This window comes from Vulpes vulpes, chromosome 10, assembly GCF_048418805.1.
Source record: "Vulpes vulpes isolate BD-2025 chromosome 10, VulVul3, whole genome shotgun sequence".
NCBI classification, from domain to species: domain Eukaryota; kingdom Metazoa; phylum Chordata; class Mammalia; order Carnivora; family Canidae; genus Vulpes; species Vulpes vulpes.
Window position 1 is genome coordinate 44,704,100 of NC_132789.1, and position 23,203 is coordinate 44,727,302.

The 23,203-nt window shown below is 41.1% G+C and overlaps 1 protein-coding gene across 11 annotated transcripts in view; it reads right to left on the reverse strand.

Moving 5' to 3' along the window:
- Nucleotides 1–19,951, reverse strand: part of ZMYM4 (zinc finger MYM-type containing 4) — a 141,921-nt gene extending 121,970 nt beyond the window's left edge. For 3 of the 11 annotated variants that reach the window (XM_072723868.1, XM_072723862.1, XM_072723861.1), the window contains exon 1: nucleotides 19,634–19,880. In XM_072723868.1, the coding sequence (XP_072579969.1) occupies nucleotides 19,634–19,672 (39 nt within the window). In that variant the 5' untranslated portion in view covers nucleotides 19,673–19,880. Of the gene's footprint in view, nucleotides 1–18,377; nucleotides 18,582–19,633 lie in introns of those variants that run through there. The other 8 variants (XM_072723865.1, XM_072723863.1, XM_072723869.1 and 5 more) reach the window with 7 other exon arrangements.
- Nucleotides 19,952–23,203: the final 3,252 nt, after the last annotated feature.

Sequence of the window (23,203 nt, forward strand, 5' to 3'; positions counted from 1 at the left end):
GAGCGTTTGCCTTAGGCTCAGGGAGTGATCCCTAGAGTCCCGGGATCAAGTCCCACATCGGGCTCCCTATGAGGAGCCTGTTTCTCCATCTTTCTACATTTCTGCCTCTCTCTGTGTCTCTCGTGAATAAACAAATAACCTTTTTTTTTTTAATTTTGGAAATAGCTAATTATTAAAGTTAGTACAGTTGACCCCTGAACAATATGGGTATGAACTGCACAGGTCACTGACAGACTTTTTTTCAATAAATACGGTGCAATGATTTTCTAAAAAAAGGTTTTTTTTTTCAAGGCACCTCAGTGGCTCAGTCAGTTAGGTGTCCAACTATTGATTTTTGCTCAGATCATGATCCCAGGATCAGAAGATCGAGATCCCCATCAGGCTCTGGGTTCTGCACTGAGCATGGAGCCTGCTTAAGATTCTCTCTCTCTCGACATCTGAGTGGCTCAGTGGTTAACCGTCTGCCTTCAGCCCAGGGTGTGATCCTGGAGACCCAGGATCAAGTCCCCCATCGGGCTCCCTGCATGGAGCCTGCTTCTCTCTCTGCCTATGTCTCTGTCTCTCTCTCCTTCACTGTGTCTCTCATGAATAAATAAAATCTTAAAAAAAAAAAAAAAAAAGATTCTCTCCTTCTCCCTCTGCCCTCCTCCCCCTACTGCTTGCATCTTTCTCTCTCCAAAAAATATATGTATTATTTTCTCTTAGCTTACTGATAATTAGATAGTACATAATACATAGAACATACAAAATACATGTTAACCTATTGTTTATGTTATCGGTAAGGCTTCCAGTCAACAGTAGGGTATTAATAATTGAGTTTTAGCGGAGTCAAAAATTACAGGCAGGGGAGCCTGGTTGGTTCATTCAGGAAAGCATGAGACTCTTGATCTTGGGGTTCTAAGTTCAAGCCCCACACTAGGTGTAGGGAATGAACAAACGAACGAACAAATAAATAAATAAATAAAATACATAAATAAGGCAGCCGGGGCGGCTCAGTGGTTTAGTGCTGCCTTCAGCCCAGGGTGTGATCCTAGAGACCCGGGATCAAGTCCCACGTCAGGGTCCCTGCATGGAGCCTGCTTCTCCCTCTGCCTGTGTCTCTGCCTCTCTCTCTCTCTCTGTCTCTCATGAATAATTAAAATTTTAAAAATATAAAAAGAAATAAAGAAAGAAAGAAATGATTTTTACAAGCTACAGGCAGATTTTTTACTGTAGGGGGACCAGTGCCCCAACCACATGTTGTTCAAGGACCAATTCTACTTACATATGATAAAGCTGAATGTACAAATTAGGCACAGTAAAAGACTAACAACAATAAGAGAACACTTATACCACTATACTGTAATAAAAGTTAATTGACTGTGGTCTCTCTCTCAAAATACAGTACTGTATTTTGTGTTCTTGTGTTGACATAATGACAAAATGCCTATGTGAGGAGGTGAAGGTGAACAACCAACGTAGGCATTGTGACAAAGTGCTAAGTTACTACTGACCTTCTGACAACACATTAGAAGGAGGATCATTTGCTTCCGGATGGACCATGGTTGACTGTGGGTAACTGAAACCACAGTAAGCAAAACCACAGATTTGGGGCAGGAGTGGACTATTGGTTTTGTAATTCCCTCTTATTATACTCAACTTTTAATAAAATACTGTTTAAAAGCTGCAACCTGGGGGGCACCTGGCTGGCTCAATCAGTAGAGCATGTAACTCTTGATCTCAAGGTTCTAAGTTCTAGCTCCATGTTGGGTGTAGAGATCACTTAAAAAAAAAAAAAAAATCTTTAAAAAAAAAAAAAAAGTCAAAACCTAGTCTCAGTTGTGCTGAGTGAAATTAAGCTAAGATTCTATCTCTATATTTGGGCTACAGGGTCAAGCAGGACCCCTACCAAGGCTAGCATGACAGTAGCAGAGACAATCAGAAGAAAACCTCTCCCACGAAGGAAAAGTACATTTCTACGTGGAGAGTCAGAGCTCTGATGCAACCTACCTCTTGCCACAGGAAGAGAATATGAACAGTACACATCTTGGGGAACTGAATTATTATTAATGGAGCCAAATGGTCACTCATACGTGGAATATAAGAAATAGTGAAAGAGAGTTAAGGGAAAGGAGGAGAACTGAGTGGGAAAAATTAGAGAGGGAGACAAACCATGAGACTCCTAACTGGGAAACATACAAAGGGTTGTGGAAGGGGAGGTGGATGGAGGGATGGGGTAACTGAGGGCACTGAGGAGGGCATTTGATGGGATGAGCACTGGATGTTATACTATATGTTGGCAAATTAAATTTTAATTAAACAAAAAATAAAAAGGAAGCCAAACTGTTACCATATAGATGAACAGATTTTCATTTCTTAAGATAAATAATGAACGGGAGAGGAAACAATAGAGAATGGGGGGGGGGGGTCAAAGGCAAGGAAAGTAAGACAAAGCAAAATGAGTACTATAACTAAGCTAGAAGTAGTAGAAATAAAGTCTTAAAAATCATATCTGAGATTATCTCAATTAAGATTCACCAATTAGGGCCAATTAGGGATGCCTCCTACGTGGCTCAGCGGTTGAGTGTCTGCCTTCTGCTCAGGGTGTGATCCCAGGGTCCTGGGAGGAGTCCCGCATTGGGCTCCCTGCAGGGAGCCTGCTTCTCCTCTGCCTGTGTCTCTGCTTCTCTGTCTCTCATGAATAAATACATAAAATCTTTTGAAAAAGAGAGAGAGATTCACCAATTAAAACTGGATTGATAAGGGAAAGAGAAGAAGCAAGATGACTCAGAGGTTTCTAACTTGGGTGACTAGAAGAGAGAACTAAAAGAGAATACAGAAAGAAAAACAGGCAGAGAAGGAATGGGGTACTATTTGTGAGAGCAAGTAATTGCAAGAAGACTAAGGAGTCCATTTTAGGCACCCTGAATTAGCAATATTTGTTAGCACAATATAAGTCAAAGTATACATCTGGAAATACAGATTTTGAATTTTAAACATCCACAAAAAGAAGCAAAGAAGTAGAAAAAAATAATATATATAAAGGGTAGTGGCTAAAACTACTGTAGATTACCCAAGGAAAAGAAAAAAAAAAAAAAGATTACCCAAGAAAAACACAGGTCAAGGAAACAGCACTTATTTGGTATGCAAAGAGTCAAAGAGGGGCGGGGGATGGGAGTGAATGGGTGACGGGTACTGAGGGGGGCACTTGACGGGATGAGCACTGGGTGTTATTCTGTATGTTGGTAAATTGAACACCAATAAAAAATTAATTTATTATTTTAAAAAAAAGTCAAAGAGGACTGCAAAGAAGCAATTCAAGAAAAGAACCAGGACCAGGGGCACCTGGGTGGCTCAGCAGATGAGTGTCTGCCTTCAGTTCAGGGTGTGATCCCAGGAGTCCTAGGATCAAGCCGGCTCCCTGCATGGAGCCTGCTTCTCCCTCTGCCCTCTGTTTTTGCCTCTCTCTGTCACTCATGAATAAATAAAATCTTTAAAAAAGAACCAAGAGAATTCCATCTTCTGAACAAGGGAGATCTTTCAAGGAGGGAATGGACAATGGAGTCAGATGTCTAAGAGAAATCAAATAACAAAAGCTCTGAAAAGCATCCCTCAGTCTTGGTAATTATTAGGTCATTTCGGTGATCTTAAAGAGAATCCTAAGATCTTGAAGGGGGAAACTGAAGGAAAAGCCAGATGTGAGCTGAGGAATAAATGTGAAAAACAAATGCGATAAAAGTCTCAAAAAAACTCTAATTTCAAAAAGCTTATCTCAGTTCAGACCATACTCTTTAACTACCACTTCCTGCAGAAAGGAAGCCAGAATTCTTGGGAGTTAATTCCAAGTCTGAGATAGTAATGTAAAGCAAGAGCCTAGGTACATCGTTTTGAGCAAAAAGGGAATAAACTTTCAAGGACTACTGGAGTTAAATCAAAAGGATTCAGATAATTAAGTATTTTATTCTTTTTGATTCTAATGTAAATGAAATAATTTCCTGATTTTCTTTCAGGAATATTTGTTGCTAGTATGTGGAAATACAACTGATTTTTGTGTGATTTTTTAATCCTGAAACATGCTGAACCTTTCACAGAGTTGGGGGGAGAGGTGCTTGATGGATTTGTAAGGTTTTCTATATAGACAATTACGTCATCTGCAAATAAAAGATAGTTGTACTTCTTTCTTTCCAATTTGAATGCCTTTTCTATCTAGCCTAACTGCTCTGGCTAGAACTTTCAACTACATTGATTAGAAGCACCAAAAGAGAGCATCCTTATCTTATTCCTGATCTTAGGGGTAAGCCTTGTAGTCTTTCACCATCAAATATGATGTTAGCGATGATTTTTCATGTATAGCTTTTATCATATTGGGGAAGTGCCCTTCTATTTCTAATTTATTAAGTGCTTTTATAATGAAAGTCCGATGGAGTTTTTCAAATGTTTTTTTCTACACCATCTGAGATGATCATGTGGGTTTTTTTCCCTTTCTATTAATACAGTGTATTACACTGATATTTAAGAAAAATTTAACCAAGGAGCTACAAGATTTGTACACCGAGAGACCTATACAAAACGCTGCTGAAAGAAAATTTAAAGGACAGGGGCACCTGGCTAGCTTAGTCAGCAGAGCATGGGCCACTTGATATCGGGGTCATGAGTTTGAGGCCCCACATTGGGGGTAAAGTTGGTTTTTAAAAAATGTAAAGGATAGAAATAAAAGGAAAGACACTCTGTATTCACTGATTCGAAGACTTAATAATATTAGGATAACAATACTACCCAAGCGATTTACAAATTCAATTCAATCCCTAACAAAATCCCAATGGCATTTTTTTTTTTTTGTAGAAATAGGGGGAAAAAAATCCTGAATTGCATATGGAATTTTAAGGAATGCCAATAGCCAAAACAATCTTGAAAAGGAAAAACAAAGTTGGAGGACTGACACTTTCAAATTTCAAACTTCTACAAAGCTACAGTAATCAAAACAGTGTCGTACTAGCACAAGGAGACATACAGACCAATGGAACAAAATTGAGAATTCAGAAATAAGCCTTTACATATATAGTTGTTATGGACTGAATATCTGTGTCCCCAAAATTTGTATGTTGAAAACTGAAACCCCAATGTTATGATATTTAAAGATGGGACCTTTGGACAATAACTAGTTTTAGATGAGGTCACAAGGGTGGGCTCTCATGATGGGATTAGTTCCCTTCTAAAAAGGGACATCAGGGAGCTCTCCCACTCTGAGAACATACAAAGAAGAGATTAAGAGAACACAAAGCAAAGATGGCAGCTGCCAACAACCCAAATGAAGAGGCCTCAAAATGAAATCTACCTTGCCAGCACCTTGATCTTAAGACTTCGCAGCCTCCAGAACAATTAGAAATAAATTTTTTTTTAATAATTTTTATTTATTTATGATAGTCACACACAGAGAGAGAGAGAGAGGCAGAGACATAGGCAGAGGGAGAAGCAGGCTCCATGTACCGGGAGCCCGATGTGGGATTCGATCCCGGGTCTCCAGGATCGCGCCCTGGGCCAAAGGCAGGCGCTAAACTGCTGCGCCACCCAGGGATCCCTAGAAATAAATTTCTATGGTATAAATCACCCAACCTATAGTATTTTGTTATAGCATCCAAAGTGATTAATACAAAAGCTAATTGACTTTTGACAAGGGTGCCAAGATCATTCAATGGGCAAAGAACAAACTTCAATACACAGTGCTGGAAAAACTGAATATCTACATTCAAAAGAACAACTGTACGTATACATTATACTAAAAACAAAAATTAACTTTAAATGGATTGAAAACCTAAATTAAAGAGCTGAACTACAAATCTCTTAGATTTCTTCACATGGGAAAAACTACATGATCTTAGATTTGGCAATAGTTACTTAAACTGAAAACAAAAGCACAAGCTACAAAGAAAAATAAATAAGACTATCAAAACTGAAAATTCACTTTTGTGGATCAAAGGACACTATCAAGAATGAAAAAGAAAACTCCCAGAGGGTGCCTGGGTGGCTCAGTGGTTGAGCATCTACCTTCAGCTCTAATCATGATGGGGGGAGGAGGTTTCCTGGGATTAAGTCCTACATCAGGCTCTACACAAGGAGCCTGCTTCTCCCTCTGCCTCTGTCTGCCTCTCTCTGTGTGTGTCTCTCATGAGTGAAAACATAAAACTTAAAAACAAAAAACAAAAAAAGAAAGAAAAAGAAAAAGAAAACCCCCAGAATGGGAGAAAATATTTGCAAATCACGTATCTGATCAGCTTAATATCCAGGATATATAAAGAACTCCTATAACTCTATTAACAAAAAGACAAACTACCCAATTAAAAATAGGCAAAGGGAAAAAAAATAGGCAAAGGATTTAAATACACATTTCTCCAAGGAACATATACAAATGGCCAATGAGCCCAAGAAAAGACACTCAATATCATTAGTTATTAAAACAATACAAATCGGAATCCCTGGGTGGCGCAGCGGTTTGGCACCTGCCTTTGGCCCAGGGCACGATCCTGGAGACCCAGGATCGAATCCCACATCGGGCTCCCGGCGCATGGGGCCTGCTTCTCCCTCTGCCTCTGTCTCTGCCTCTCTCTCTCTCTCTCTCTCTCTCTGTGTGACTATCATAAATAAATAAAAATTAAAAATAAATAAATAAATAAATAAATAAATAAATAAATAAATAAATAAAAATAAAGCGATACAAATCAAAACCACAATGAGCTACTGCTTCACACCCACTAAGATAGCTACTATCAAAAGAAACAAACAAAAAACAAACAAGTGTTGGAGAGGATATGGAGAAGTCAGAACCCTGACACACTGTTAGTGCTCCTCTGTGGAAAACAGTCTGGGGATTCCTCAAGATAAACATAAAAACCCCATTTATCCCAGCAAACTCATTTCTAGGTATAAAACAGAGACTCAAAGAGATACCTGTACAGCTTTTATAGCAACATTTTCCACAACAGCCAGAGGTTAAAAACAACCTTTGTCCACAAATGAAAGGATAAATAAAATTCCTATATACCTACAATAAACTATTACTCAGCCATAAAAAAGAATGAAGTTCTGATACATTATGCTAAGTGAAATAAGCCAGACACCAAAAGTCAAATATTGTGCAATTCCACTTATATGAACTATCTAGAATAGGCGAATTCATTGAGATGTAAGGGAAATCAAAGTATAACAGGCTGGACAGATCACAATGTTATTCCTTAATGTAGACAGACTTTCTGTCTGGGGTGAAAAAAAGACAGGGGTAGGGGATCCCTGGGTGGTGCAGCGGTTTAGCGCCTGCCTTTGGCCCAGGGCGCAATCCTGGAGACCCGGGATCGAATCCCACGTCGGGCTCCCGGTGCATGGAGCCTGCTTCTCCCTCTGCCTGTGTCTCTGCCTCTCTCTCTCTCTCTCTCTCTCTGTGACTATCATAAATAAATAAAAATTTAAAAAAAATAAAAAAGAAAGAAAAAGACAGGGGTAAGGACACCTGGGTGGCTCAGGTGGGTTGAGTGTCCAATTCTTGGTTTCAGCTCTGAGATCAAGTCCCGTGTCAGGCTCATCGCTCAGTACAGAATCTGCTTGAGATTCTCTCCCTCTCCTCCCCCCACCCTCCCTCTCTAAAATAAGTAAAATCTTTTTTAAAAAAAAAGACAGAAAAAAAAAAAAAAAGACAGAAAAAGACAGCAGTAATAGCTGCACAACACTCTTAAAATGTAAGTAATGTCACTGAATTATACACTTGTAGTAATTAAAATCGTAAATTCTATATCATGTATGTTTAAACACATTAGAAAATTTTAAGGTAACTTTTATCAAAATCTTTGTAAAGCATTCGGGTGCTAATCTTAAAGACCTTGTAGGCTCAATGGTGACCCCAGATAGGTCTTCCCAGATACTCAGAATGTGATCTTTTTGAAATGAACTTCTTTGTAAATGTAATTAGAGGAAAGACTTAAAATGAGATGACCTTGGATTCAGGTAGGCCCTAAATCCAATGAAGACTGTCCTTAGAAGAGACAAAAACACAGAGAGAAGGTCATCTGAAAACAGAGGCAAAGATTGGAGTTAATGCTGCCACAATCCAAGGAATACCTAAGGACACCAGAGGCTGAAAGACACAAAGGTTCTTTCCTAGAACCTTCAGAAAGAGTATGGCCCTGGTGATCCCTTGACTTTGGAGTTCTAGCCTCCAGAACTGTCAGAGAATAAATTTCTGTTGTTTTTAGCCACCAAATTTGTGGCTATTTCTTACAGCAAACCTAGAAAACTAATATAGATCTTGGTGCCTGGAAATGGCATGTTGTTGTAATAAATACCTAAAAATTAGAATTAGATCTGGAATTGAAATTAGGAGATGCGGGATTAATTTTAGGAAGCATATCAGAGGCAATTTGTCAACTATCAAAAAAAAGGGGCCCCAGGGTGGCTCAGTCAGGTAAGCATCCAGATCTTGATCTCAGCTCAGGTCTTGATCTCAGGATCATGAGTGAAGCCTACTTTAAAAAAAAGTGGGGGGGGGGGGGGGGCACGCCTATGTGGCTCAGCAGTTGAGCATCTGCCTTTGGCCCAGGATGTGATCCTGGAGTCCTGGGATTGAGTCCCGTATCGGGCTCCCTGCATGGAGCCTGCTTCTCCCTCTCCCTGAGTCTTTGTCTCTCTGTGTCTCTCATGTATAAATAAATAAAAATCTTTAAAAAAGGGGGGGGGGGGCAGCATGATAAAAAAAAAAATCTAGATTGCCTTCAAAGGATGGTTGATACAAATACAGATATTAAAGGAAATTCTAGTGAAGGTTCAGAAGGAAGTGAGGAACAAAGAAGGGAAAACATAACATCTTAAAGAATGAACAAAATGTTAGGGAAAATAGGAACGTTAAAGGTGTTTCTGGTGAGATCTCCAAAGCAAATGAAGAATACATTATTGGGAACTAAAAGGTGATCGCTGTTATAAAAGTAGTAGAAAACTTGACTGAATTGTGTTCGATACTGGGTAGGAAGCAGAACTTGGAAGCAATGAATTCAGACATTTACTAAGATTTCCAAGCAAAGTGTTGAAAGTGCAACCTGGTTTCTTCTTGCTGCTAAGACTAAAAAGTGAGAGGAAATAAAGGAAAACGAGGAAATATTAAGCAAAAAGGAAACAACTCTTGATTTGGACGGTTCTCAGCCCAACCATATGACAGAGGATGCTTGAAATTATGAAATTCACTATTAGAAAAATGTTATCTAGGGAAAGGGCCAAAGGTATACCTGGACAACTATCTGCTGAATATATCAGACGTATGACTCATGTGTCCAATCGGTCACCTCAATTTAAGTCAGGAGTAAAGAAGTGGTTATCCAGATCTATGAAGAACCTTCTTGTCTACCTGTGTGGATCCCCTTTACATAAGGAGGAGACTGAAAGTTTATGATTATCATACCAACAAAAACATTGCCAGCCTAAACTTCAAAGAAGACAAAATGAAAAAGCTCTTACTTCTGGAATTCTATCAGCAGGAAAGAGGTAATAAAGCTACTCCTGTGTGAACATGTACTACCCTTCAAGAAAAAGAAAGGTACACAGAAGTCAGAGAAGTAGCCTCAAAGCAGGGGTGTACAGTGTTTCAATGAACATAGAGGGCAGAGGATCATTCTCAGGCCTTGAAACCTAATGAAATTGGTCCTGCTGGGTTATGGACTTGACTAGGACCTGTGGTCCCTTTATTCCTTCCACTTTCTTCCTTTTGTTTTTGTTTTTTTTTTCCACTTTCTTCCTTTTGGAATGGGAATGTCTATCCTATGCCTGTCCCAGGATTGTACGTTAGAAGCAGAGAATTTGTTTTCTGGTTTCAAAGGGCCACAGATAAAGAGGAATTTTACCCTAGATGGGTCATCCCACTCATATCTCGAAATGATTTAGATGCTAAGATTTGGGGGTTTCTGAGATTTAAGGCTTAAGAATTCACGTTATAATGGGCTGAGACTTTGGGGGATTTTGGGATACAGATGAATGTATTTTGCATATAGGATGGATGTGAAGTTCCAGGGACAAGAGGGTGAACTGTAGTGGCTTGAATTGTGGCCCCTAAGATATATGTGCACCCAGAAGCTCAGAATGTGAGCAGAATGGGTCTTCACAGATGTAATTAAGGTAAAGATCTTGAGATGAGATCATCCAGGATTAGGCTGGACCCTAAATCCAATGAAGAATATCCTTAGAAGAGCTAGAAAATACAGAAGGCCATGTGAAGAGGGAGGCAGACTGGAGTGTCACAAATCAAGGAAAACAAATCAACCCACCAGAAGCTTCTAGAATCCTTCCAAAAGCTGGAAGAAGGAAGAATTCTTCTTTAGAGCCTTTAGGGAGAACATGTCCCTGCTGACACCTTGATATTAGACATCTAGCATCCAGAACTGAGAGAGAATAAATTTCTGCCTTTTAAGCCACCAAATTGGTAATTATTTGTTATGCAGCCTTAGGATACTAATAAAGATAGCCATTAATAAAAAAATATGACAAATTTAAACATCAAAAAGAATACTGACCACAGTAGATTTAAATACATCAAACATATCAAAATCCATGTGCTCACAATGCTATCACCTCCCAGCCCTCACTTTTACCATCAATTTATTCTCCTCAGAGTTGATAAACAAAAGGGAAAAATTAAGCATTTACTCTCCGCTTTTCCTGACAAATATTACAGGGTAATCAAATAATTGATGAAGAAATTCTTCATGGAAGAATTCCAGTGAATAGAAGAAATGACTTTTTAAAAAAACCACTCCTAAAAAAAAAAAAAAAAAAAAAAAAAACACCTCCTCTAATGAAATCATAGATCTAGGAAATAATCATCTATGGCTGATAAATTCATTAGGTGAGAAGTTAAAAAAAACTATGTTTAGATTCCACTGGCAGAATGTAAATTGATCAATTTTAGTATCACTAAAGTGTGACAACCACTTAGACCTCCTAGAATAATGCAACAAGAATTCATCATCTACTAGCATCATCTTAATAGGGTGACTATATACCCTAATTTGTCCATGACAGTCCCAGTTTATGGCTATTATGCCACTATAATTATTAAACAGCATACCCTTTCACTCTTTAAGCTGATTGGAAATAAATTACATATCACTTTATTCGTGAATTTTTCTTTCTTAAAGAAAATGAAAAAAAAAAGAAAATGAATCTAAATCTCATAAAGCTCTACCAATTCAAGTTCTCAATCTTGGCAGAGTGAATCACTTGGGAAATTTTTAAAAATACTGATGCCCAGAATTCACCCACGAATTCTGATTTAATTAATCTGAAATGTAACCTGAGAATCAGGATATGTAAAAGCTCTCCAGCTAATTCTCAAGTTTCAGCCAAAGTTGAGAACCACTGCTCTATACGTAACTACTAATTTGTAGGAAAATACGAAGGGTAATTGAACATGTTAAAACAGCACAAGAATTCAAGTAGCCAAATCCAGAATGTGGGAAATCCTCCTGAACAAATGACCTAGTTTTTTCAACAAAGAAATAGCATGGGGAAAAGTGCAGGGTGTACACGGTAGGGAGGGAGATAGCTGAAGTTAAGAGAAACTTAAGAGGCAGATAAACCAAATAAACTGGTAAATCTTATCTTACTAATTTAAACAAACCAACGGTTAAAAAAAAAAAAAACTTAGAGAATCAAAGAAATCTGAACATAGATTGAATTAAGAATCTCTCTACTAGGTATAGTAGTATTGGAGTTGTTTAGTTTTAATTCTCATTAGAAATACATGCATAAGTATATATAGATTAAATGATGCAATGCCTAAGAGTTCTTTAAAATTATTTTGACACACACAAAAAAAAGTTGGATGAGACAGGAATAGCAAAATGTTGAGAACTGTTTAGCTGTCAAAGCTGGGTAACAGGAATATGGGGTTTCACTTTATCAGTCTATATTTTACATTCTATGTTAATATCAAATTATGAAAGAGAATAAAAAGGGTTTTTCAATTTTTGCCTATAAATGTGCAGTATGCCTGCAAGTATGAGTGTGTATCACATTTAAATTAAGACATGCTGGGAGATGTAAAGAAAGATGAACAAAGGGGCACTTGGGTGGCTCAGTGGCTGAGCAATTGCCTTTGGCTCAGGTGGTGATCCAGGGTCTCGGGATCAAGTCCTGCATCAGGCTCCCCACAGGGAGCCAGCTTCTTCCCCGCCTATGTCTCTGCTACTCTATGTCTGTCATAGATAGATAAATAAAATCTTTAAAAAAAAAAAAAAAAAAGAAAAAGGTTGGACACATATGGTCCTTAACCTCAAAGAGTAGGAAGAATAGTGGGTAGTCCATGTTGGATAGAAAAGGTTTGCTCAGGTATTATCTTTGGTCAAAAGCAAGAAAGTAGCTAACTCAAGCTTCCAGGAGGCCAGAAAGATGATAAGAATGAAATTAAAATAACATTATGCATATTCCCAAGCATAAATGGGTGTGGATGTTATTATCCTAATCTTGCTAAACACTAGGGATTGAAAAGTCCATGCTCGGGCAGCTCGGGTGGCTCAACAGTTTAGTGCCCCCTTGGGCCCAGGGGTGATCCTGGAGTGTAGGGAGCCTACTTCTCCTCGGCCTGTGTTTCTGCATCTCTTTCTGTGCCTCTCATGAATATATAAAATCTTAAAAAATAAAATAATAAAATAATAAAAATAAAATAAAATAAAATAAAATAAAATAAAATAAAATAAAATAAAATAAAATAAAAATAAAATAAAAAGATACTGGCAAGACACCCATGGAAGCAAAGGTAGGGATTCACCGAATTAGAATTAGTCTAACCAACCACAATGTAAAATCTCTGGAGAAGGTAGTATGTGCGGACTTCATCACAGGCGCAAAGGACCAGTTCAGATGCCTACCACGAGTCTGAGAATCAATACAAGAAGAAAAACTCCTTGCAGTGAAGGTGCTAAGACTTGGGATGTTTTCAGATGAGGATCCACAAGTGACTCATTGATTTGCACAGTTTTTCTGAGAATGTTAAAGCAGATTACTTCTATCAGTATCGAACCAAGAGTTCAGGTTGAAGTCACCAATGCACATGCTTCAATCAACCTTTTTAATAAATTACCACTTGTTAAAAAAAATGCGTTTTTATAAGTCAAATGGTCAAGTATTAGCAATTATATATGTTTCAACCTAATACTATGCTACAATGCTCTCTTTTCTCTTTCCTTTGCTAAAATAATCAGTTAATGCACAGTAAAATAATCAGAATATTTAAAGGAAAGGTCAGTCTTCTTTAAAGAGTGGTTGGTCTCCTAATACAGAATTCAAAAATACTCACTAAACATCCATAGCAATTGCAATTTTAGGGGATCCCCGGGTGGCTCAGCAGTTGAGCATCTGCTTTTGGCCCAGGTGTGATGCTGGAGACCCAGGATCGAGTCCCACATGGGGCCCCTTGCATGAAGCCTGCTTCTCCCTCTGCCTGTGCCTCTGCCTCTCTCTGTGTCTATCATGAATAAATAAAATCTTTTTTAAAAAATTGCAATTTTACATTTATCTCCTTACATTGTCTTTATCAAATTAGAAAATCATTCCATTTTCAAAGGAAGCACTTTATCTTTAAAATAAATGATACCTTTAAAATACATGCTTTCTTAAAAATAAACCTGTGAGTTGTGAAGATATGTTTTAAGGTTATCTCAAACTAGAATGTATTTTGATGCTTCCTGAGAAGTAATTTACACATCAATTTAAATATAATTCAATAGGGGCAGCGGAGGTGGCTCAGCGGTTTAGCACAGCCTTTAGCCCAGGGCCTGATCCTGGAGACCTGAAATCAAGTCCCACATTGCGTTCCCTGCATGGAGCCTGCTTCTCCCTCTGCCTGTGTCTCTGCCTCTCTCTCTGTGTGTCTCTCATGAATAAATAAATAAAATCTTAAAAAAAAAAAAAATAGAATGTCTCTTCAAATGCTCTCTAGATAGAGGCAATGCATTCTTTAAGCAGATGCTTTACATTGTGTATATGTGACTTACAAATACAAAAAAAAAATCATGCTTTTAAATAACACATTTAGCAAAAAGAATAAAAGATTAAAAGTTCATCAAGACGTGGATCCCTGGGTGGCTCAGCGGTTTAGCGCCTGCTTTAGGCCCAGGCCGTGATCCTGGGGTCACGGGATCGAGTCCCACGTCAGTCTCCTTGAGTGGAGCCAACTTCTCCCTCTGTCTACGTCTCTGCCTCTCTCTCTCTCTCTCTCTCTCTCTCTGTCTCTCATGAATAAATGAAAAAATAATAAATAAAAGTTCATTAAGAAATTAAAAAGGATCATCAACCTTTTGCAATTATTTTATTATAAAGTATTAAAACCCAAAACAGAAGTTCTCCATAATCCCATCACATGATAAAATCAACTCATTATTTTGTATTCCTTTCTACATGCATATTCAGTGTTTACATATTTACAATAATGATAACATTTTTTTATGATAACATTTTATAGTCTACATTTGCACTTAATATTATACCATGAGTATTTTTCCATTTTCCCAAAACTTCCCCTCTTCTCTCTTTCCTTCCTTATCCCTACCCACTGAAGGTAATGAATAAAACGTAACCTAACAGACATGTCGCCTCCACAACTTTCTTCAAGCTCACACATACACACAAGTATAGACACATATGTGGGAAAGCAAAAACAGTCAGTTTTTACAAAAAGGTAAGCATACTACTTATACATATGCTTATCTTTCTCTTCAGCATACCAAACTCCTATGCTTCAAATTTAATATACAAACAAGTTTAGGGATCCCTGGGTGGTGCAGCGGTTTGGCGCCTGCCTTTGGCCCAGGGCGCGATCCTGGAGACCCAGGAACGAATCCCACATCGGGTTCCCGGTGCATGGAGCCTGCTTCTCCCTCTGCCTGAGTCTCTGCCTCTCTCTCTCTGTGACTATCATAAATAAATAAAAATTTTTTAAAAAAATTTTAATAAAAAAAAGTTTAAATATGAGAATGGATACAACTTCCTAGACCATGTAGTAACATACATTTACTAAAGTCATCATTCTGTATGCAAACTTTGAAAAGATATAGGGATTTCACCAAAAAATATGGCCACCAGATTTAGTGAGATCTTGTGCTTTGTAAGTGTATTATTATAGCATTATAACATAATTGCACTATTTACAACAAGCCTAATGAATTTTAAAACTTATGTTAGAAAATAAAAATTCTACAATCTAAAAAAAATGCATAAATAAGATCTCAAAAATATCCTAACTTTTTTTTTTTTTAAGATTTATTTATTCATGAGAATACACAGAGAAGAGAGAGAGAGAGGCAGAGACACAGGCAGAGGGAGAAGCAGGCTCCATGCAAGGGGCCCGATGTGGGACTCGATCCTGGGTCTTCAGCATCACACCTGGGCCAAAAGCAGATGCTCAACCACTGAGCCACCTGGGCTACCCCCAAAATATCCTAACTTTATTATTTATTTTATTTATTTATTCATAGAGACACAGAGAGAGAGGCAGAGACACAGGCAGAGGGAGAAGCAGGCTCCATGCAGGGAACCCGACGTGGGACTCGATCCCGCGTCTCCAGGATCACACCCGGAGCTGCAGGCAGCGCTAAACCACTGAGCCACCGGGGCTTCTAACTTTAAAGTAATAAAGAATGTATGTGTGTATGAACTTCATATGAACCTGGCAATGATTGATGGATATAATGCTGACCCACCCACATACTTAGCTTCCCCAGGTTCGCGAATTCAAAGACTGGCATTCCAATATAGTCAGAATACAATCAAATCAACCTTATCTAATGAATACCTATTGTTCTAATTGCCCACAAGCATAAAAATAAGACACCAGGCAGGCCTCCACAGAATTTAAGGTTATTAACCCAAGGGTCTTAAAAAACACTCTCCCATCTAACCATAATCCAGAACAATCAGAAGATCCCTAAATCTGGATCCATAGGAGACAATTTGCAGTATAAAGAATGCTATAAAAGATTTACTAAAGCTCCCAAAATTACAAAGCAGATAACTTGGTACCCAAGCCCTCCCACCCTGTACTGCAACAGGTGAACATTCCACCAAAAATCAATGGTACATCTTTTTGAGTTCCTATTACGTGGAAGTCACAGGCGCTGGAGACCGCAAAAATGCAATGAAATGAGCCCTATCCTAAAAGAATTCACAACTTAGCAAGAGAGCCAGAATATGTTGTCCTAGATGATCATAAATACCACAGCATTATATCTAGCTTACAGTCCAACAACCAGCATAGGTGCTTAACAACTTTTTGTGACTTATGATTATTATAAAGGTCAAAGCAGTGAAGCATCATAAATACAATACCATGTCATCAATGCAAATTTCAGATTAAATATCCAAAACTTACTACCTAGGCCTAGACAATTTTTTTAGCTGCCTCAAAGCAGTCAAATTACTTAAAAAGATATTGCACTTTAACACATAATCCCCACTAACCTGTTTAGAATACACATACGGGAAAAAAAAATACACATACGGAACCCACAAAGCACATGTATCATGTGTACAGTTCAGGATAACCCTACTGAATATTCTAACCAGGTATCAAAAATAAAATGAAGGCACACTCGTCTGGCTTAGTTAGAGCATGCGGCTCCTAACCAAGGGTGGTGAGTTCAAGTCCCGCTTTGGATAGACACGTAACTTAAAAAAACAAATAAAGTAAAATAACTTTAAAAAATGGATCATGGAGCTTAAAAGGGAATGACTGTAACCTTCCTCCAAAATGAAAATGGATGGGCAGCCCCGGTGGCGCAGCGGTTTAGCGCAGCCTGCAGCCCAGGGCGTGATCCTGGAGTCCCGGGATCGAGTCCCACGTCAGGCTCCCGGCATGGGCCTGCTTCTCCCTCCTCCTGTGCCTCTGCCTCTCTCTCTCTCTTTCTCTGCATCTCTATGAATAAATAAATAAATAAAATCTTAAAAAAAAAAAATGAAAATGGTAAAGTAACGGGTGAAACCTGTAAAAGTGCTATATATATTACATGATATTAAAATATAATACTTTAGGGATCCCTGGGTGGCGCAGCGGTTTGGCGCCTGCCTTTGGCCCAGGGCGCGATCCTGGAGACCCGGGATCGAATCCCACATCGGGCTCCCGGTGCATGGAGCCTGCTTCTCCCTCTGCCTGTGTCTCTGCCTCTCTCTCTCTCTCTCTCTCTCTGTGACTATCATAAGTAAATAAAATTAAAAAATAATAATAATAATAAAAAATAATAATAAAATATAATACTTTAGATTACTATACATGTGGCACCTTTAAAGTGTATTAAAAGAGGAAAAAGTATGTGAAATCTAGTTGAATTTGTTACCAAAGTGCATAGATGTTTTCCAGAACATTCTGTCTCATAAGGGAATGACAAAAGCACTAGTAGCAACTGGATTCAGAGATCTCCTTGAATGAACTTTACACATCTCAAGTAATTTACCCCATATATTTTAATTAGTGGACCACATGCCATGTGAGTTGACTCAAATATAAGGGGGATCCAGGTTAAACTGACTCACTGCTTGAAGTGTAATTTAAAATTTCAAAACACGTGCATTCCATACCCAACACTTAAACTAAATATCTATTTTCCAGCCTCACTTGTTCTAAGTGTGACCAATTATTTCATGAAGAAGATCTAAACTTCTATAAACCTAAGACTAGAAACATTAAATTTTAATTGCTCCCAATACTACAATGAAATGCATTAAAAAAACGAATAGATAAAGGGGCTAGATAATACGAATAAATACGTGATAAAACCAGAATCTAGGTAATGGGTATACAAACGTTCCCTGTAAATTTTTCCAATTTGGCTGTGTGATGGAAAATATTTCCTAATAAACTGTCGGGGGGGGGGGGGGGGAACGATCGGACATTTCTTCGATTATTTATGATTTGTTTTTATTTTTTTAATTTTTTTTTTATTTATTTATGAGAGTCACAGAGAGAGAGAGAGAGAGAGAGAGGCAGAGACATAGGCAGAGGGAGAAGCAGGCTCCATGCACCGGGAGCCCGACGTGGGATTCGATCCCGGGTCTCCAGGATCGCGCCCTGGGCCAAAGGCAGGTGCCAAACCGCTGCGCCACCCAGGGATCCCTATGATTTGTTTTTAGATAGGCTCCGCACCTAGCATGGAGCCCAAGGCATGGCTTGAACTCGAGACCCTGGCTGGGATCAAGACCTGAGCTGAGACCAAGAATCCTACAATCAACCAGCTGAACTACCCAGGAGCCCCTATAATTTAAATTGCTTTTTAAAAGGAAAGAAACGTTAAGCCTGGCGTCGGACACAAGCATTGTAGTCGGGACCAACCTGAATCCAACTCCCAGAGCTCTCTGATCTGAAGTATAATTACTTAACCTACCTCGGCCTCTTACTTCTTCATCTGCAGAATGGGTTTCACGTAGCTAACGTGAAGTTACATTCTTCCTACAAAGCACAGCGCCAGGCGCAAGGTGAGCGCTGCAAAACACTAGCCGCGATTCCATACAAGAGAGCTCGCTCATTGTACACCACGTCCAACAGGCACCATCAAAAAAAAAAAAAAAGTTACATTTTTGTTACGTGCTTTGGCTGCACGCTAATTTGATCACTGGGTGACCATTCCCGAAAGGAAGATTCCCCGATAGGAAACTTTAAACTCCCCATGCTCAAAGTAGGGGGAAGTTTAAAAAAAAAAAAAAAAAAACTGAAAAATATGGCTCAATGGAGAGTATTGTTCTCCATCTGGAAATGAAATTAAAAAGAAAAAAAAACTATTGAAAATTAAGAAAAGTTTCAGGACGAACTTTGAAAGGCACTCGGCGGCTCGCATGGACCACCAGCCTCACCTCTGCAGGTTGGGTGGGGGCCCATCGTTAGGGCAAAACTTGTCCCACTCTGCTCCTCGTCGGGAAGGAAGGAAGCTAAGCCTACAACATGACGTTTAGGGCGGCCGGGATCGCTACGGCAGGACACGCCAAGGACCGCACCGCACGCAGGTAAGAGCACCACCTCCGCTATGGTCTTGATAACGGTTACGGGGCGGCGGGGGGGGGGGGGGGGGGGGGTAGGAGAGGGGAGGGGGGGAGAGGTAGGAGAGGGGAGGGGGGCAGCAAGATATATTCGCGATGGGGGGGTGAGGGGCACCCAAGGACCCCCCCCAGGTCCCTCCTCTAGAGCCCCGTCCACCCCTCATTCCCGCTACTGCCACCCCTACCTGACCTCCCCGCCCCCCCCCCTCCCCCGGGGTTAAACTTCCAGACTCTGATTTTACTAAAGATGCCACTTAAGAACCTGACACCCTCCTTCCCCGGCTCCATGTAACATAACCCACGCCCCCACCCCGGAGCGCTGACAAAATAAAAAAATTTAATAAATCATTTAAAAGAAAAAGAAAAAAAAAAAAAAGAGCAAACAACAACCCCCGCCCCTCCCCCTCCGGCCCAGCGGCCAATCTTTGTCCCACCTGCCGAAGGAGCACGGAGCAGCGCGCCCCTCGCAGCCCCCCCTCCGACCCCCCCCTGCCGCGCCGGCCGGGCCCCCAGCGACCCCCGCGCGCCCCGGGTCGCGGCCGCCGCCCCGCCCCCCCCCCCCCGCCGCCCGCCGCCCGCCGCCCGACTTCGGCCTCACCTCACCTACCCTCTTTCGGGGGCCGGACTCCACCTCTCTCTCCGCCATGTTGGGCCCCGCTCGGAACCGCGGTGGCGGCGGCGGCTCCTCCGGGCCCCCGGCCCCCGCCCACACTGCAGGCACGGCCGCTCGCGGCGGCTTCCCGGGCCCCAGCCGGGCCCCGGCGCTCCGAGCGGGGAGGGGGCGGATGCCGCGCGCCGGGCCGGAGAGCCGCAGATCCCACGGGCGCGCGCGCGGGCGGTCGGGCCTGCCCGGGAGACGGGGGCGACGCGGGGCGGGGGAGGGGGCCGGGACTCGGGGGGTTAATGGCCTCCGAGGGGCCCCGGGAGCAGGATTATTTTCTCTCACAGAAATTCCTCCGCCTGCGGTTTCTTAAAGGGATCACCAAACCAGCCCCTTGCGCGCGCCGCGGGTGCGCATGCGCGCCGCAGGCCCCGCCCACCTTTCCCACCAAGCCCCCGGTCCCGAGCGTGCGCGGTGAGTGGCCGAGGGTAGGCCGAGTCCTGCGGGCCTCTCTGCTGCCTGCAGCTGCTCCCACCACTCAACTATGGCCGCTGCCTTAAAGGGACCATGACGCGCTGATGGGGGGGCGGGGGGCGTGCAAGCAATCCATGGAATGACAGCCTGGAGGACTGGGTGCGATGCCAATGAGGGGTGCACGTCCCCCTCTTGCGCCTGGCTGCGGAGGCAACCCTTGGAAAGGCAAAGTGACGACGAGCTGGAGTTCTCAGTGGACCTCTGAACGTGAGGCATCCCAACCCAAGAAGGGACAGGCCCATCACCTCCGGGAGACCCGCACTGACTTCCCATACACAGCCCCACTGCGAAGGGGCGGCCCTCCAGCAGCCCGACCTCCACATCAGACCCCGCGGGGATTTGTGAAGCCCAAACCGACACCCGGAGATGATGATCTCCATGGTTCGTCCTCAGAGTGTGTGCGTGGACTTGGAGCTCAGGACGCCCAATGGGGACATTGGTCCAGGAAAGCAATTTATTTGCCCCAAGGTACCGAAACGCCGGTGTGAAATCAGGATCAGCCTTCCAAGGTTCTCCAGTGCGCCAACCTGCCTTCCAAACAACCAAACAAAAAAGATAAGTCAGTCTCCATGCAGAAGATCAGAAATGGAAGTTCCATGATGCTTCAAGGATGTTGAGACTCTTGGAAGACGTGGTTTGCAGATGTTGTGTGTCCTCATGCACCTGCATTCGGCACTTTGACTTAATTCGGGATGATCATCTTAGTTCCAAGCAGAAAACCGAGACCTAGATATTGGGGCCTATCTTGCCCTAAAATGGAAGCAGAGGAAGACTGAAGACAATGTGGGCTTGATTTAATTCCCTCGCCTGTAGCGGAGAAAAATTGCTCTCATGGAATTCATGATGATGGCTTAAAGACTATTGAGTAAGAAATACCAAAAAAAAAAAAAACCTGCTTCTTGAAGGTCATTCCCCTCCCAAAGCAAGAAACATTCAAATGCAAATGAGTGACTCCTGAAATCGCAGGATGAGAGATCATTTATGACTTTGCTGTGTCACTTGTTAGCTGTTTTGAAACTGAAAAGTTTCCCAATCCATCACACCTTGCTGGAAACTCACCTGGAAGTTAAGGCTATTGCTGGAAGTAGCGATGCTAGTCCTTGCTTAGGCCTCTTCATTCTTAATTTCACTTCTTGGTAGGAAAGAGGAAAGGACAAAAGAATGTATATGTCTAAGCTGGAATTCTTAAAACTAGACCCTTTAGTTCCAGGTTTAGGGCAAAAGAGGAAATTAAAAAGAGAAACCAAAAAAAGATAGTTTTAGAGAATGTGGGGGTGAAAGGTCTAGGGTTTTCCACCTGTTTTATGGGCAGTGGGATGCTCCGTTCTAATAGAATCTGACAGTTTAAAATGGAGTTGCTTAATTTGAAGTGGAGATGGGAACCGGTAAACTGCTCACTCATCCTTCCCCTTGTCCTCTCTCCTCCCCGATGCTCCCTCCCACGTCAGGGAAATGTAGCATTTCTCAAAACACAGTTGAAAGCCATTGATTGAGTCCAACTTCACATCGTAAAGGTAGAGCCACCGAGGCTCAGAAACTTGTGTGCATTCACACAAAGGATTAATAACTGCACCAGGACTGGAACAGGCATCTTGATCCCAAGCCTAGCACTGTCTACGATAGCACACTATTTCTAGACATATTAGGAATACGTTGGGTCTTGAACAATAGGCAAAATCTGTACATTCCAGATGATGAGCATATCACGAATGTTTAGTGTAATCATCCATATAAGAAGGAGAAAAAAGAAAAACAACACTCAGCATTGCAAAGTTAATCATATTATCCTGATTTTATAGGATACAGACTTCTAGAGGTTGACTAATACAAGGTCATTCAGCAAAGAAGCCAAGTCAGAATTCAAAGGCTTTTTCTTTCTAGCTTATTCAGATATATCATAAACTAGAGGTTTCTGATTAGCTGCCTTGCAGATAAATCTTCCCCACAGACATGTGTTGTGTTGTGTTGGCACCATCTATATCTATATGATCTTGGTCAAGTTACTTTATGCCTCAGTTTCCTCATCTATAAAATGGGTTGTTGGGAGGATTAGTATTTCTAAATCGCTTAGAACTCCTTTGATTCCTAGCATCATAGGAGTATAACATTTTATAAATTCTAGATTTTTTACTTTTTTAAATTAAATGCCATCATTTAAAATAGGATTATGTCATGCACAAATCCAATTTTCTGACTTCTTTAAAAAAAAAAAAAAGGGAGAGAGTATAATGGTATAATACTTTGCAAATATCAAGCTGATTCATTTTAATTTTCTTCCTTAAATCATGTTCCATCATAGACTCTTGACTGCAGTGGAGCTCTGAGACTTATTTCCCTGATCAGGAGAGAGTAGAATGGGCTTAGTGGAGAGAAAAAGAAATTTGCTAAATTTCCTTAATTCTATTTGACTTATAAAATTCAGCACATAGTGAGAATCTCATTTCTCCCAGACTCCAGAGGAGATGCTCCTTTCATCTGAGACAGATAAACCATGAAGCTGTGACATAGGGAAGTAAAAGAAAAGCCTGAGTCTTAGTTAAAGGGTAGAGGAAAGAAGAAGGAAAGAGGCAAGTGATGGAGAGACAAATAAGTCTACCAACTCTAGCTCTTCAAAAAGAAAGCTCTCTTGCTTGGTTTCTGTTAGGGATTCCAGGGAGAGATGATCTGCAGGCAATATCCATACCAACAGGTAAACAGGCACCTGCAAGTAAGAGTAATGGCCTTGTGTAGTTGAGAAGAGAGAGCAGGCCCGCAGTTGGCCCCTCAGAGTGTCACTTAGGGGTGAATCCAATTTTCATGGGTCTTGAAGCTTATGTGATGGGGACAGGGAGAAACAAAACGAACTTCCATATACAAAATTAGATAGTGGGTGTTGAAAGAAGTTCTGCAGGTGAGTGGCCTTTCACCCCACTGTGATTTAGACTGTATCCAGAAGTTTCCACTCACCCTGCGGAGGCATTGGGAAGGTAACTGTGAGATTAATTGGCAAGTATAGGGGCAAGTAAAAAAAAATAGGGGCAAGTAGCTCTGTAGATCTCACCA